Source organism: Geotrypetes seraphini, chromosome 1 (assembly GCF_902459505.1).
Source record: "Geotrypetes seraphini chromosome 1, aGeoSer1.1, whole genome shotgun sequence".
NCBI lineage: Eukaryota > Metazoa > Chordata > Amphibia > Gymnophiona > Dermophiidae > Geotrypetes > Geotrypetes seraphini.
The window spans coordinates 261,641,535-261,658,537 of NC_047084.1; the positions used below are offsets into that span (position 1 = coordinate 261,641,535).

The following is a 17,003-nucleotide window of genomic DNA, read 5'->3' on the forward strand; positions in this document are numbered from 1 at the left end:
CCCCACAGCACGTCTACACTTTTTAACCATAATGAAACAAAAACACGCCTAAGCCAAAAACGTCCAACAGAAGGGCTTTTAGGCGAAGGAGGAACCAGTCCTTCCCCTAAAAGCTGGATTCTGTAACCGGTGTCTGTCAAAAACAACACCGGTTACAGAATCCCCCCCCCAGCAACGATCCAGGCAGGAGGGTGCCCAAGCCCTCCTGCCATGTCAACCCGTGACCTCCCCTCCCGACGATATCGGGGCAAGAGGGAGTCCAAGCCCTCTTGCCCTGTTGAAGCCGCGACCCCCCCGATAACATCGGGGCAAGAGGGAGTCCAAGCCCTCTAGTAGTCAATATTGTTTACTGATAATACTTTAACTTCACTCCCCATTTTGGGATGTTTAATTAAACATAGATTTGTTTTATTTTTATTTAATTTCAGGTGAAAAACTGACATCCAGCTCTCTTCCAGATTCATATAATGGTTTACTGTAGATTTGATATGTTCTAAGGAACAAGTCAAGGGGATACGTACAGTAATGTCATCTGCATAGATGAAAGAAATAAATTTAACTTTTTGCAATGCGTAGCCTAATGGATGAAGGAAAATATTTTTTTATAATTCTTTATTCATTTTAAAACTTTCAAGTGTACAAAAATTGCAACACAATAACATAGATTTAACCACTTGTATATCTTATCATTATAACTTATAGTTGTAAATATAACCCTCCCTCTCCCATCCTGAAAGATGAAGGAAAATATTGAAAAGGGAGAGGATACATTGTGTATCATCCTCTTAACACAGATACTAATAGTTTTAGTGTGCACTCAAGTGTGCACAAAAATTACATAGGAGTTCTTTTATCAAGCTGTGCTAGCGGGGTTAGCGCGTCAAACATTTCATCACGTGCTAACCCCCGCAGCCGGCTAAAAAACTAACGCCTGTTCAATGTAGGCATTAAAGGCTAGCGCGGCAGGTGGTTTAACGTGCGGTATTACGCGTGTTAAACCCCTACCGCAGCTTGATAAAAGGACCCCATAGTGTGCAGTGTACAAAAAAATTAACCTAAAAAATTAAGCACTTATTTTCCTTTCTGCACTCTCCTAAGACTCTGAATGTCACAGCTGAAATCTGAATTCAAGAGCCATTGACCAGGTCTCTCTCCTGGGCATCCAATCTTTTGTTATTAGCATAAATGAACTTTTCCTCAGATTACACTCACTTGTTTTGCCTTGCTGCATTTCTTCTGTTCATGCCCTAGCAAAATAGCATATAGTGTCTTCTCATGGGAGTTTTTCAGGCAATGAGGACAGCATGTTTAGAAAATCGGAGATAGAGAATGACACGGTGGTTGTTACCCGCGGCTAGCTGTGGGTAACCCGCCAAAACGGTGACCAAAAAAAAAAGGTCACCGCGAGTTTGGGGACAAGGCCATTCACCACCCCGTGGAGCGGTGAATGGTAGCACGGGGCGGTGAACAAGTAGTGAACGCACGGTGAACGAGCGTTCGATCCGGCAGCCCACTCTCTCCCGCCGGCCGTCCATGCATCTCCCTCCTTCCTTTTCCCTTACCTTTTCTTCTTGAAACTGGCGATTTCTATAAGGCTACGAGCTGTATTACAGCCGGAGCCTAGAAGTCGCGTCACATTGCCTACTGGAAAAAGTCTCCTCTGACGCAACTTCCTGTTTCCGGTTGCATCGGAGGAGACTTTTCTAGCAAGCAACCCGAGGCGACTTCAAGGCTCCGGCTGTAATACAGCTCGTAGCCTTATAGAAATCGCCAGTTTCAAGAAGAAAAGGTAAGGGAAAAGGAGGGAGGGAGGGAAATGCACAGCTGGCTGGCGGGAGGGAGCTGCTGGACCGCGTGAAGGGTGCTGGGAATGGGGGGATGGAGAGGAGAAGACGCTGAAGATGGGGACGGTGATGGGGCAGTGAAAGAGACAGCGGGGACGGGGCGGTGAAGGGGACGGCAGAGACAGGGATGGGGCGGTGAAAGGACCAGCGGGGACGGGGCGTTGCAGAGGATGGTGGTCCGGGGACGGCACGGGGATGGGGACAGAATTTTTCCCCGTGTCATTCTCTAATCGGAGACTGGCTAGACAAGTATTGCAATAAAATCAGAAATTATGTTACGTGCACACAAAATGAGTCCATGGACCTATTCCGGATGCTTACCAGTTTGCGATATATATCCTTTATATGTTTTAAGAGGTCCAGACAAAGCACCTATTAAAAAAAAAAACCAGTTAAAAAAAAGTTACAAATACAGAAGAAATGATATTGACATTTTCTTAAACTTTCATTTTCCTGAATGTCCATTAGCTCTCAAGGTCTATGCATTTCCACTAAATACTTAAAAAGAAGCATTCATCAACAAACAGTTGCCTCTTCTGCATCATTGATTATTAACAAATTGCACTTACTTAAACTTTTTATTCAATCTGAGCTGCTCTTATTAGCTGCTGTCACAAGCTACAAATCTTAGGGGTCCTTTGACAAAGGCGCGCTAACTGATTTAGCGTGCACAAACTGATTTAGCACGCGCTAATCGATTTAGCGTACACTAAGGTGCCCATTATATTCTATGGGCACCTTAGCATTTTGCGCGTGCTAAATTGGTTAACGCACCTTAGTAAAAGAACCCTTTAGTGTGAGTGCCCTCTGATGGGGCTAATAGCTGTTGTTCATAACAGTTTTTCTTTCCTCTTTTATGAAGCATCAGAAGTGAAAAGCTTCTTCTCTTACCCCCTCTTTTACTAAGGTGCACTAACCAATTAGCGCATGCTAAATGCTAATGCATCCATAGATTAATATGCATGCATTAGCGCAAGCTAATTCGATTAGCGCATGCTAATTGGTTAGCGCACTTTAATAAAAGAAGGCCTTAGTTTAAGTCTTGTGAGCTGTGCTTCTTGTTTGTAGCCTCTTTACTTGGATTTTTTTGTGACTTTTATGTTTTTATGTTTAAGTTTTATGATTATTGTGTTTAAGCTTTTTTGGATGCTTATTAAACTACATACTGGTACATCCAATCTTCTGTTCCACAATCTTTTTGTTGTTTTGCTAAGAAATAAAGGGGGCAATATTCAGTCCATGTTCCTAAATGGACTTTATTTGAAAGTATCAAAGTTCCAAAGGTACACTAAAATCATCCACATAAAATAATTGCAAATGCAAGCAGTGTCTCACTTCCGGCTCACCACACAATTGTTTCCCACGTACTCACCTTTATAGGACCCCCAGGGACCCCTGAAGAAGATTTTTTGTCGAAACGCACACCATGTTGGGTCCTGTATCCCTAGCGGACTAGGTCCTTTAAGGCTCTTAGGTGGATGATTTACTTTTATGTGGATGGAATTATTTTATATGGATGATTTTAGTGTACTTTTGGAACTTTGATACTTTCAAATAAAGTCCATTTTGGAACATCGTCACGCCACAGAGTTTTTTTTTGTTTTCTCTGGATTTTCTTCTTTGTGGATATTATGGGGTCCATGCCAGTCTATTCTTTTTAAACACTGGCCACTATGGGATTTTTGATCCAGATTCTCAAAACGGTGCTGTTCGGTAGGCACTGGTAGACACCCGAATGGCGCCTAAGTTAAGTGTTTTAATTGGCAATTAGTGGTGTGGTAAGTGACCGTGCTGTTAAAAAACAATAAAAACAAATTAGGAAGAAAAAATTAGGTGCCACAAGGCACATACAAAAAAAGGCACCTGAATTGCATCTATGCAGATGCTTACTGGCACTGAACGTCAAAAGAGGCGTGGTGAATGGGCAGGTTGACGTTCAACACCACTAATCGTGATTCTATGTCAAAGATAGGTGCCGGAAATGTAGACCTCTAATACCCTGGCCTACATTTACAGCAACTATCTTTGATGCAGACTGCGATTATCAAAACAGCCCAGAGAAGCAGGGAGCCAGGAGAAGTCAGGAGGCAGTAGGAGAGAGAAGAAAACCAGCGAAAAAGAAGGAATCAGAGCAAGAAGGGGAAGGGCAGGAGAAGGCAGGCAAGAGAGGCAGCGGTGAAAGGTAGATCCGCCCACTCCTCTGACATCAGCGCTCGGATCCGGAGCTCCCCCTTAAACGGGGAGGGGCCAACGGGAGAACACCGCAGCAGCCCAAAGAAGCAGGGAGCCAGGAAAAGTCGGGAGGCAGGAGGAGAGAGAAGAAAACCAGCGAAAAAGAAGGAATCAGAGCAAGAAGGGGAAGGGCAGGAGAAGGCAGGCGAAAGGGGCAGTGGCAAGAGGTAGCTCCGTCCACCCCTCTGATGTCAGCGCTTAGATTTGGAGCCCCCCCTTAAAAGGGGAGGGGCCAACAGCGCTCAGCAATTCAGAGGCGCTCGCCTTAGCAAGAGCGCCTTTGCGAAGGGCCTTTGCGAAGGGCCGAGTCTCTGCAAAGCAGAAGGTAACCACAGAAGCCACACAAGCATGCAGAACAGATGGAGACCACAGCAGCCACACAAGCAAGCAGAACAGGGGGAGACCACAGCAGCCACAAAAGCAAGCAGAATAGAGGGAGACCACAGCAGCCACACAAGCAACAAGAAAGGAGGAAGAAGCCACTTCAGACAGACCAGTAAGCGGCAGCAATGGAAGCAGCAGACAGAAGCAGGATGTTGAGGTACCCAATTTTCTGCACTGTGTGCCATATGTATGACTACCTCCCCTCTGGGAGGCAGTCTTATGTATGAATTTGATGCAGGAAACTGGAGCGCCTGAAGAAACAAGTTAGACTCCTGGAAGGCAGAATACTGGAACTAAAGGCACTTCGAGCAGTGGAGGAGGAGGACAGAGAGGCAGACAACTTCAAGACAGAGGAAACCATTGAGGAAGAAGTCCGGGAGTTAGAGTTCATCGAGGAGGCATATAAAGAGGCCGTGGAAAATCACCAGCAACAGTGGAACTGCCTAGACACACCCACAGTGAGTGAGGACAACCACAAGGAAGAAATGGGTAACACAGCAGCGACACCTGGAAACAGCGAAGGGAAGCCACAGGAAGACAAGTCCGGTGCAATCCACCACCAGGTTGAGGGAAGATGGAAGTACATGGAGGACACGGACCTACGGCTGGAGAGATGGACATACACCAGCGACACGGACCTGTGGCTGGAGAGACAAGAGAAGACAGAGAGGACAGCAACCGTCATTGGGGACTCCATGATCAGACAAGTTGACAGCCACATAGCGGGAGGAAGACAGGATCGGCTGGTGACCTGCCTACCAGGAGCCAAGATAGAAGACATAGTGAGCCGCATTGACAGGATCATTGACAGCATGGAAGAGGAAGATACGGCGATGGTGATCCATGTGGGAACAAACAACTTGAGCAACAGGAACTACAGCAGGGAAGTACTGAAGGACCAGTTCCAAATGCTAGGAAGGAAGCTGAAGACCAGAACACCGAGGGTAGAGTTCTCGGAGATCCTGCCGGACCCAGGGCTGATGAGAAGAGGCAGATGGAGCTGCAAGCAGTCAACACGTGGATGAGGCGCTGGTGTGAGGAAGAAGGATTCCACTTCATGCGCAATGGATGACGTTCTGGAGGAAGAGCAAGCTATTCAGGAAGGATGGACTCCACCTCAGCGGAGACGGAACAAGGCTACTTGTAAGCAACATCAAGAGAGAAATTGAGAAGTTTTTAAACTAGGAAGAAGGGGAAAGCCAACAGTCAACCAAGAGTCGATAGTTCGGGAACTGGTATTCCCAGGGGATACTGTGTAGGAAAATAGCGGGGAAAGACTTGCGGGCTCATAGGCAAGACAGAAATCCTGACGGATCGACAAGGACACAAGAGGGAAGGAAATGCAAGAAAGTAACAGGCCGCAAACTAAAGTGTATGTACACGAACGCAAGGAGCCTAAGGATAAAGATGGGGGAATTGGAAGCTATGGCACAAAAAGATAACATTGATATCATCGGCATCACGGAAACATGGTGGAATGAGGAAAACGTCTGGGACACTGTGCTACTGGGATACAAGTTATACCGCAGAGACAGAGTGGGTCAAAAAGGTGGGGGGTATTGCCCTATACGTCAAAGAGGGAATTAAGTCTTCCGGAGAGAACACACCGGAAACGAAAAATAAGTTAGAGTCTCTATGGGTCAAAATTCCGGGAATGAATGGAACAGAAACAAAGGTCGGCATCTACTACCAACCCCCAGGGCAGTCCGAAGAAATTGATGGAGAAATGACAGATGAGATTAGAAACAACTGTAAGGGAGGCAACGTAGTTAACGTGGGTGACTTCAATTATCCGGGGATAGACTGGAACCTAGGCACCTCCGGCTGTGGTAGGGATACCATGTTCCTGGATGCTGTAGGCGATTGCTTCTTGGAACAACTTGAGCTATTGAGAATCTCCCCCTGATTCAATTAACTTTAACTAAATATCGCACCATCAGAAATTTTAAATTTTGCTTTACATATGTTCTTTGAATTTGGATGGTGCTCAGGACCTATTGTGTTATTTTGACTGCAGCTGCTCTTTGCCACCTCTTAGAAGGTATTATCCTAGGAAGCATTTATACAGTAAGTCGGGGGGGTAGGGGATGCAGGAAATCCCAATTATAACACACTGCCTGCAACGGAGGGTTCCGGAATGCATGTATCATCTTTGGCCACGACTGTTGCTGAAGTGACTGGAGAAAATGAGATAGGAAGGAATGTAAAAGGGAGAAAATGTTATGTCATTGTGAATAAAGTTTCATGGTGCCAGATGCCAGTCCTGATTCAGGATGAGCTGGAAACCCAAAGGAGCAGGAGAAAAATGACCATACCAACTCCAATCTTCCACAAAGCATACTTAAATGTTAGAAGATAGATAAATGTTTTCTTTATCTTGATATCTTGGTACACTGTATATCTAAGTATAAAGCTTCATGGGAAGAATTGATTTGCTGGTTTCCATCTCCATTTAGTTTGCTACTAAATCCCCATATAAATAACAAATGCAAGGACATATGCCAAATTGATTTTCCTACTCCATAAACGAGTAGAAGGCTGCATTCTTAAATCATATTCACATTAAAAATGAAAATCAATCTGATTACAGTTTAGTTTGTTGTAGGACATAAAATGTGGCATTTATGTTTGCCTGACACAAAATATGACAACATTTCTGGCAAATTAGAGTTCTGCCAATAAAAGTTTCATGCAAACACAAGATTAATCGGTTATGTTCTTTCAGGACTTTGTTAGTAGTTAAGTGATGCCAATAAAGCTGTTCTTCCCTATTATAAAAATTATCTACATAATTGATGAACAAATGTTTCACCACAGCTTATACAACAGCATACTGCATCACCCAAAATGCCCTGATTTCAAAAGAATCAACTTTCATTTGCTTAAGTGAGAGGACTTGAAAGTACTTGCTCAATACAATCGTTTTGTGGCCATGTATTCTGGAAATGTCACTATGCAACACTGCCAACCCAAACCTGAGCCCCTGGTTTCCTGCAATTCCATGGTTGCTGAAAGGGCTGCAAAATCTGGCCCTTTCCATAAAGCTGCATGGTCACTTCCGGACATAGTAGCTAAGCCAAGTCGGGGAGAAACTATTGCCAGTTACACTTCCAGCTCCTTCCCTCCTCCTTCACCCAGTTCTACAACACAGCCTCATAGTGATCTGGAATGAAATGAGAGAAGGCAGAGAAGCAATACATTTGGCTGTATCTGTCACTTTGCCAATTGGGGCTCACTTGCTGCATTGAGCCAGTGCCATGCAAAGGTATTTTACTTCATTTCTGGATGAAAGCAAGTATAGGGATCGCAAAATTATATACCACTACACCCATCTCTAACATTCTTCAATTTATTTTTCTCCCTCTCTTCATTCTTACAATATAGTCTTTAATTTCCCTCTTTTTATTGTCTACCTACAGCTATCACTTTTCTCTCACACCACACCCCTCATTCTTCTTTTTTTTATTTCCCAGTCTCTCACTAACTCTGTCCTCTAATGCTTCAATCCAGCATGTCTATCTCTTTCTCTTCCTACTTCCATCCAGTGTGTTGCCCCCTCTCTCTCTCTCAGATCTCTCCTCACTTTCATCCAGCACCTCCCCTCTGTCTCTCCCCACCCATCCATTCTGCATCTCTCTATACCTTTTACATCCAGCATGTCCCCTTTTCTCTCCTTATCCTTCCATTTAACGTGCCCCTCCCCCATCTTTCCATCAAGTTACCCCCCTCTCTCCCTATCCTTCCACCCAGCATCTTCTCTCTGCCCCTTTTCTAATCAGTATGCCACCTTTTCCTCTACTCACCTTTTCATTTAGCACATCCCCCTTCCCTCTCCCTCATCCTTTCATCCAGTATCTCCCCTCTCTCCCCATACTTCCATCCATTGTTCTCACTCTATCCATTTTACATCAAGGGGATCCTTTTTCCTCTCCCATCCTTCTATTTAGCATGACTCCCTCTCTCCCCCCCCCCTCCTCCTTCCATCCTGCGTTCCCCCTCCCCCTTTTTCATCCAGGGTCCCCTTTTTATCTCCCATCCTTCCATTTAGCATGACCTCCTCTCTTTCACTCCATCCTTTCATCCAGCATCTCCCTTCTTCCCCTTTTTCATCCAAGGTCCAAGGTCCCCTTTTCAGTGGCGTACCTAGGGTATGTGGCACCCGGGGCCCATCATTTTTTGACACCCACCCATGTAAAAAAATATTTTTTGTAATGACCATGAAACGGAATAAATGGTCAGAATAGAAACAGGCAGTGAAAATTTTCTTATATTCCAAACATAACATAACATAAATTATGTCTGAATTGTCATGACATCAGAAGTACATATGGAGTAGTTGCAGGTGATGCTTGGGACAGTTCTGATTGTGTTAGTTCAGTTTTATGTGTTTTCTGAATAGAAGGGGTTTCATTTCTTTTTTGAAGGTTTTGTAGTTTGTGGTCGAGGTCAATAGATTCTAGAGTTGGGGGTCGAGTGTTGTCGAACAGGTTTTTTCTTTTGACGTTTTTGGTTGGAGGGTGTGTGAATGGTGCGTGAGTTCTCCTATGTCTGGTTGAGGTGGATTGAATTATTTAGCTGAAGAAATTAGTTACCCCCTCATCCCACACACATTAATTCTCTTCCATTTTTGTTCCCATTATAAAAAACACTGATAAGTTCTCAGAAAAAAAATACATTAAAATAAGAAGTGAAACCAAAGGCCCCTACTGATGAGAACATAACATAAGAATAGCCTAACTAGGTCAGACCAATGGTCCATCATGTCCAGTAGTCCATTCTCATGGTAGCCAATCCAGGACACTAATACCTGGTCAAAACCCAAAAAGTAGCAACATTCCATGCTACCGATCCAGGGCAAGCAGACACTTCCCCCATGTCTTAATAACAGATTATGGACTTTTCCTCCAGGAATTTGTCCAAATCTTTCTTAAAACCAGCTACACAATCTGCTTTTACCATAACTTCTGGCCACATCATTTTTAAGTTTAGATCTTTCCTTTCAAACAGAGACCTTGCTAGATGTCAAATACAGCACAAGGTAACTTCACATGGACTTAGTTGTGCAGGAAATGTGAATCTCCTCATACACCCACCATATAGTGCAAAAATGTGCAAAGGTCTGTTTTTTTCTTTCGATCACTACATAGCCTAATGCCACACAAGCAGCGCTGTTACAAACATATTCTGTAGGTCAATGCTAAGGATAACAAAGTTTCCTTCCTTGGACCAGAAAGAGATACTGATAAACCACTGGAAGAGATCCCAAAACAACACCCAAAGACCCACTCAGTGTGTGAACCAGTTGAGTGGAGTGGACTAACTGGGGGGTGGAAATGGGCCCGGAGTTTGCTCAGCAGAATTTCCCAGACCACCTCTTCCTCTCAACACATTGACACGCTGCTGCCGCCACCACCACTAGGAACACCTCACTGGGTAGGCCAGCTATGCTATAAACTTTATAAAACACATTATTATATTTTCTTATAAAGCACATATTTTAACTGAACTCTCTGACATCCTCAGCCTTTCCATTCACAAAAATAGAAGGAAGAAAAGTTCCCATTTCCTGCTGTCTCATGTCCCCGGCCTATACAATATTTTTTTTCTGCAGACCCTTCAAAAGTCTGACCAAATCCTCGTTTCACTTGCATTATAAAGTACTGAGGATGCCATCTCTCCCCAATCCCAGGTCCTAAAGTCTAAGACAGTAGCGCAAACTAATGCTGCCAGATTCAGGAAAAAAAATTTCGATTCGATTCAGCCTATTGAATTGGTTTTTCAATTCGATTTTCCTGCCCAGTTGGGTGACCTTTTTCAAAAATCCTGGTGGGTTTTATAGCTTTTTCACCCCCTTTGGCTTCTCCTAACCACACTGGCGCTGTGGTGTAAATAAAATAAAGAAACAAAAAGGACTTTTCCTCTCTCTGTTAAATCCTAGCTCACCTTTGCAGTCCAACACCAGCTCTGGCAGGATACACATTTCAAATCTGACATATTGTAATCACAAAACAGAAAATAAAATTAATTTTTCTACCTTTTATTGTCTGGTTATATTTCAAATCTTGTTGGTCCAAGGCTCTGGTTTTCTTCTGATAACTTGCTTGCCAGGGTCTCCTTCTTTCTTCTTTCTGCATGCTAACCATCCATCTGCCAACTCTGTCCTACCTTTCCATTTCCCTTCCCTCCCCAGGAAGTCTGGTATCTTTCCTTTTTTTCATCTCCCTCCACAGATCCACCTTTTCTTAACTACCCTTTCATCCGGCATCTCTCCCTCCTTCCCCACCACCCCAGAGTCCACCATCTCTCCCTTTCTTTTCCCAATTACCCTTCTATCCAGTATCTCTATCCCTCCTCCACACCATCCCTTGTGTCCAATTTCTCTCCCTTTCTGTTCCTTTCCTCCCTCCCTAAATCCCATGGTCCATCATTTCTCTCCCTCTCCTCTATTTTCAGACCCATTATTTCTTCCCCCCCCCCAAAGTTTGGCATATGCACGTCTCTTTGAACACCCCCTTCCCTCCATGTACTTCTAAACCAGGGTCCCCCCAAAGGACTGTCCCCCCTTAAAGGTCTGCCTGTCCCCCCTTGAATGCCTGCACCCCCCTTGAAGGCCTGCCCCACCCCCTTGTAGGCCTGTCCCCCCTTGAAGGCCTGTCTCCCCCCCTTGTCGGCCTGTCCCCCCTTGAAGGCCTGCCTGCCTGTCCCCCTTGAAGGCCTGTCCTCCCCTTGAAGGCCTGCACCCCCTTGAAGGTCTGCACCCCCCCGAAGGCCTGTCCCCCCTTGAAGGCCTGTCCCACCCCCTTGTAGGCCTGTCCCACCCCCTTGTAGGCCTGTCCCCCCCTTGTAGGCCTGCCCCCCCTTGAAGGCCTGCCTGCCTGTCCTCCCCTTGAAGGCCTGTCCCCCCCCTTGAAGGCCTGCACCCCCTTGAAGGTCTGGCACCCCCCCGAAGGCCTGTCCCACCCCCTTGTAGGCCTGTCTGCCCCCCCCCTTGAAGGTCTGCACACCCCCCGAAGGCCTGTCCCCCCCCCCTTGAAGGCCTGCCTGTCCCCCCCTTGAAGGCCTGCCTGTCCCCCCCCCTTGAAGGCCTGCCTCCCCCCTTGAAGGCCTGCCTGTCTATCACCCCCCTCCCCCTTGAAAGCCTGCCTGCCTGCCCGCCCGCCCCACCCTGAAGGCCTGATGCCCCGACCCACCCTGAAGGACCGCTCGCCCCCCTGGCCTCCCTGCACCACCTATGAAGCAGCCGCAGCAGGATCGCGACGTCAGCGATCCCTGTGCTGCTTCCTGCGCCGCGGTCCCGCCCCTCCTCTGATGTCAGAGGAGGGGCGGGACCGCGGCGCAGGAAGCAGCGCCCAAGCAGCTCAGGGATCGCTGATGTTGCGATCCTGCTGCGGGCTGCTTCATAGGTGGTGCAGGAAGGTCAGTGGAGCGAGCGGTCCTTTGGGGGTGGGGCAAGGCCGGGAGCACCCCCTTAGGGCTAGCACCTGGGGCGGACCGCAACCCCGCCCCCCCCTTGGTACGCCACTGCCCCTTTTTTTCTCCCATTCTATTCAGCAAGACCTTCCTTTCTCCCCCCAACCTTCCATCCAGCATCTCATCATTCTCCCTACTCTTTCATTCAGCAGTTCCCACCCCCCTTTCCCCTTCCTTTTCCTGTGTTAGCTTGGCCTCTGTTCCCTCCTGCTGTTGCTTCCGATGCGGGACCACTCTGCTGAGGTGCATGCTATTGACTGTGCTGTGGCCTTCTGCCCTCTCTGATGTCAATTCCTGTGCCAGAGCAGAGGACCAGGACAACTGACAATCACAGTGCAAGCCTCAGCAGAGTGGTTCCTTGTGGAAGCAGCAGCAAGAGGGAAAAGAGGCCAAGGTAACACTGAAAACCAGACAAGAGAAAAAAAATAAAAAAGCCACCCGGACATCCAACAGAGTCCTCAAAAAGAGGACATGTCCAGGGAAACCCAGATATCTGGTAACCCTAAATATAACCTATCTGAACAAAGTAGTAAACAGGTCAGAGGAGTAGCTTAGAGGTTAGTATAGTGGACTGTGAGCCAAGTTTTAATTCTTTTTTCTGGGAGGGGGTTTCAAATCTGAGCTTTCCAGAATCAGAAAAATGCCAACTGTACCTAAATATTCTAAAACACCTGCAAGCCTGAAGGCTATTGAAATGGTGTACATTCAGGTACAGTAGATATTTTTCAGGTCCTGAAAGAATCATATTTACAAAGAAAAAAAGAGTTATAAAGGAGATTGAATCTGCATCCCTTGGTTTACAGTCCACTGCACTAACCACTAGGCTACTCCTCTGCTCTGCAAGGACACCTGTGTGGCCATATTTTTGAAAATGATGTCAGACAGACAATCATATCCCTGGTTTTTTTGGTGTTCAAAAGTTGGACAATTCGCTTTGGGAAATTGTTATTCATTTTGGACATTTTCAATGTAAAAACATCCATTTCACAGTAATAATCAAACAGGAATTCTAGATATTTTTCCTGTTTGATTATGGCTGTTAGATGGACATTTTTGTGGATGTTATGAGCAGCATGGTTTGGGGGGAGGGAGGGTTTGAACTTTGATGGGGGGGGGTTTCATGGCCCTCATAACATCACATCATATTTCTGCAAAATCAATTCTTTATGTGAAATGCTATTGCCCTGGGTAATAAAAGACCTAAAGGTTATATGTTAAATAACAATAATAATAATTTATTTTTATATACCACCATATAAAAAATATAGGCGGTTCACAACAGTCAAGCCTAATGCATACAATGCAGATGAATACATCAAATTAAAATACATCTGAAAGATTTGACGAGATTAAATGCATATAGTGTAGGTAAAATAGGATAAAAAGATATTAAGTTGAAAAACAAAATACATTAAGATACCAGCCTGTCGAATAGTTGTGTCTTTATCTGTTTTCTAAAATCAAGATAAGAGGAAGCTTCTAACATAATTTTTGCAAGCCATGTATTCAATTTGGCGGCCTGAAATGAGAAAGTTCTCTCGAGGAACCTCTTGTAATGACAAGTTTTTATAGAGGGATATGCAAACAGATGTACTCTTCGTGTACTCTTATTAGTGTAACTCAGGGTAAAATGAGGAGTAAGATAACCTGGTAACATACCAAAAACTACTTTATAACTACTTATAACATGAAAACTTAAACAAGACTCTGGATTCCAATGGCAACCAATGGAGTTTTTTATAGAAAGGGGTAATGTGCTCCCATTTTTTTAAACCAAAAATGAGGCGAACCATAGTATTCTGAACCACTCTCAATTTTTTGAGAATTTTCTTGTAGGCACCCAAATATATAATGTTACAGTAGTCGAGAATACTTAAAATAGAGGACTGAACTAACAAGCGAAAAGAGGCTTCGTCAAAATACTTGTTGATGGTACGAAGCTTCCAAAGCACCGAGATACATTCTTGAATATTAAATCAGTATGTTTTTCCAATGTAAGATGTTTATCCAAAGTTACTCCCAATATTTTTATGGATTGTTCGATATTGTAGTCCAGCCCATTCGCATGTATCATTGTTTCTTTAATCTTGTCGTTGGGGGTTGCTAAGAAAAATTTAGTTTTTTCCATATTTAATTTCAATTTGAAAGCAGCCATCCAAAGTTCAATCTGGTTTAAAATAGTTGTTAATGAATTTATAAGCTCAGATCACAATCAAATTAGCGGGATGACTATAGTAATGTCGTCCGTATAAATGTAGAATTTAAGCTTTAGACTCTGTAACAAATTTCCCAAAGAAACAAGATAAATGTTGAACAAAGTGGGGGGACAGAAGAGAGCCCTGAGGAATCCCATAGGAGTTGTCCCAGCAGCAGGACAGAATGTCATCCTTAAACACCTGATAGGATCTTTTACCCAGGAATCCATAAAACCAGTTCAGAACACTTCCTGAAATTCCAATGGATTCCAAACAGTCCAGGAGAATGATATGATCAACCAGATCAAAAGTACTACTCAGATCAAGTTGCAAAATCATAGCGCTATTGACTGAATAGTGAGTGCAAATAATCTAACAGAGAGGCCATGATTGTTTCGGTACTAAAACCTGACCGAAAACCAGATTGGTTATATTTCTCCAGATATGTGGTTAGTTGAGCGTTTACCACCCCCAGGGAGATACTAGCAATAGGTCTAAAATTAGATGCAATATTAGATGCAATAAGTATGTCTATGGACTATATAAAAAAAAAAAATATATATATATATATATATTTTATTTTTTTTTGTAAATTACCTTTATTTACAAATGTAAACATTCTGTGATATTGAAGAAAGACCTGTGACACCCCCTAGTTTCCTGCCTGGAGATTAGCAGTTATACTAGGATTCTCTTTCTGTAAGACTAGTAGCCTAAATGGGGAACTTGAGACATTTAAGTCCCAATGTGAAGCTGTTCAAAAATAAAATCTTGTTGAAATAGATACATCATTACATGTAGCGCAAATACTCCTGGCATACATTCACTGCAAGTAAAACAGGATTAGACAATCCAGAAATCCAAAAAGACAAATGCAGTTCAGAACTCACCATAGGCAGAGGAATGGTGGGCCAAAGAGACCATGTCTTGCCACAAAGAATTAGCAACTAGAAAAACATGGAGGATGGGAAAAAAGACTGTTTGATCATCCCAAATTAAAAGGTATTCTGCTGCCTCTGGAATTCACAGTTCACAATAAACACAGTATGCAAAATCTACATACACTACAAACTAAGGGATTCTTCTTTCTCCTTACTCTCTAGCTCCTGGAGAATGAAACCCTCACTTGTCCCTCTAGCTCCTGGGGAATGAAACCCTCACTTGTCCCTTTGTTGATACCTATAATAATGGATGCCTACAGGTAGTAAGAGATACCTGCACTCCTGTGGAATCCTTTAAAGCAGCAACTCTGAAGTCAAAGTTCCTATTGACAGTTCTTTCCTCGACTCAACTAAGAATTTCACTTTATACACATCTTGATAATATTTCACAGCAAACAAGACATATAGAACTAACTCCCCTTCACTCGAGATTAATTTCTGATCCATCTCATTCCCAGGAGTCCAGCTAGTTTCCCAAGACAGGAACTCAACAAGAAGGAACTCTAAGCATGGCAGCTAATGAGTTTTATTTACATCTCACTTTCTAAAGACCTCTTCAAACTTAAGGTAGATGTACATACCACTAACCTCCTTTTCTCTTCTACTTCAATAGGGACACATTTGAGGGGAACTATCCATCTAGCCTCAAAATATATTTGAATGCCTAACATACTGTAAAATAATATAGCAAATATAAAGAGGAACAGTGAAATCCTAGACATCTCTAGCAGCTTCTTGAATCCAAATTAAGATTTTAGTTAGGAAGCTGAAACCTAGAACATTTCAAGTAGCATTCTCAGAAATGCTCCCCATTCCACATGCTGAATCCCAGAGACAAGCACAGTTCTAAAGTCTTAATGTATGGCTAAGACAACGGTGCAGGGAAGAGAGCTTTAGGTTTGTTAGGTACTGGGTAACATTTTAGTGAAGGGGGAAACTGCTCTGAAACGATGGGCTCCTCCTCACCCAGGCTACTGGTGCTAACATTTAAAAAGGAGATAAAGTAAATTTTAAACTAAATCCTGGGAGTTTAGCACATGACAAAATAAAGGCAGACGATATTAAAAGATTCCTCCTGCTCAATATTAAAAAAAAAATCTAAGAAAATGAGGGGTTACTGCAGGTGATGGACTGTTGCCAAAGACATGAACTTTCATTCTGTATTCCACAATCTTCTTATGGAGATCATGGTTGTGATACCACAGGAATCTCAAGTAGTTTCTGTAGTCTGGATGTACTAAAAAGCAGTAGAACATTTACTTGATGTCTGCTGTTATGGCAATAGGTTCTTTCCTGAAGCAAATCAGGACTCCTAGTAAGCTATTGATCATGTCAGGCCCAGAAAGTAGCACATTGTTGAGTGAGACTCCTTGGAATTGAGCACTGGAGTCAAACACAATCCTGATTTGACCTGGCTTTTGTGGATGGTACACACCAAAGATAGGTAAGTACCAGCATTTTTCATTATCTTTCTGGTGGAGCTGGTTCTGCATGAATGTTATGAAGTGCTGTTTTGTCTCTGGTTTCTTCTGCAGGGAAGTCAGTCAAGACAGAGCTTGCTGTTGAGAAGTTGTGTTCTGGGTGTCTGAAAAGATAGAGGAGTCATCCAACTGTTGGACTAATCTCTGGAGAATTCCTTGTCTATCCTCAACTGAAAGAGTTGGTTTGTCATCACCCTTGAAACACTGTATTGCCTAGATGGTCTTATGTCTCTGATGGTGAAGTATTCTGTTTGTTGATTCAGTTAGGATCTAGTTCTTCTCAGCTGTAAAACTATTTTACTTGCAGATGGCTCTGATAAGGCTTTGACTCCCAAAGCCACTGCCTCATAGAGTCTCCTGAAAACTGCATCAACTCGGTGCATATCCTTGAGCACCACCCTCACTCAGAAGGGAGGTGCACTATAACCTCTGCAACCAAGGAATCCTCCTTAAGCT

General features: G+C 44.0%; 1 protein-coding gene across 4 annotated transcripts in view; it reads right to left on the reverse strand.

The window, feature by feature from the left end:
* The window catches only part of DOK7 (docking protein 7), a 179,598-nt gene that overhangs the window by 37,355 nt on the left and 125,240 nt on the right, over positions 1-17,003 (reverse strand). For 3 of the 4 annotated variants that reach the window (XM_033950252.1, XM_033950278.1, XM_033950268.1), the window contains 2 exons: positions 15,016-15,072; positions 2,166-2,216 (listed from right to left, as the gene is read on the reverse strand). In XM_033950252.1, the coding sequence (XP_033806143.1) occupies positions 2,166-2,216; positions 15,016-15,072 (108 nt within the window). The remainder of the gene's footprint in view (positions 1-2,165; positions 2,217-15,015; positions 15,073-17,003) is intronic. The other variant, XM_033950261.1, reaches the window with a different exon arrangement.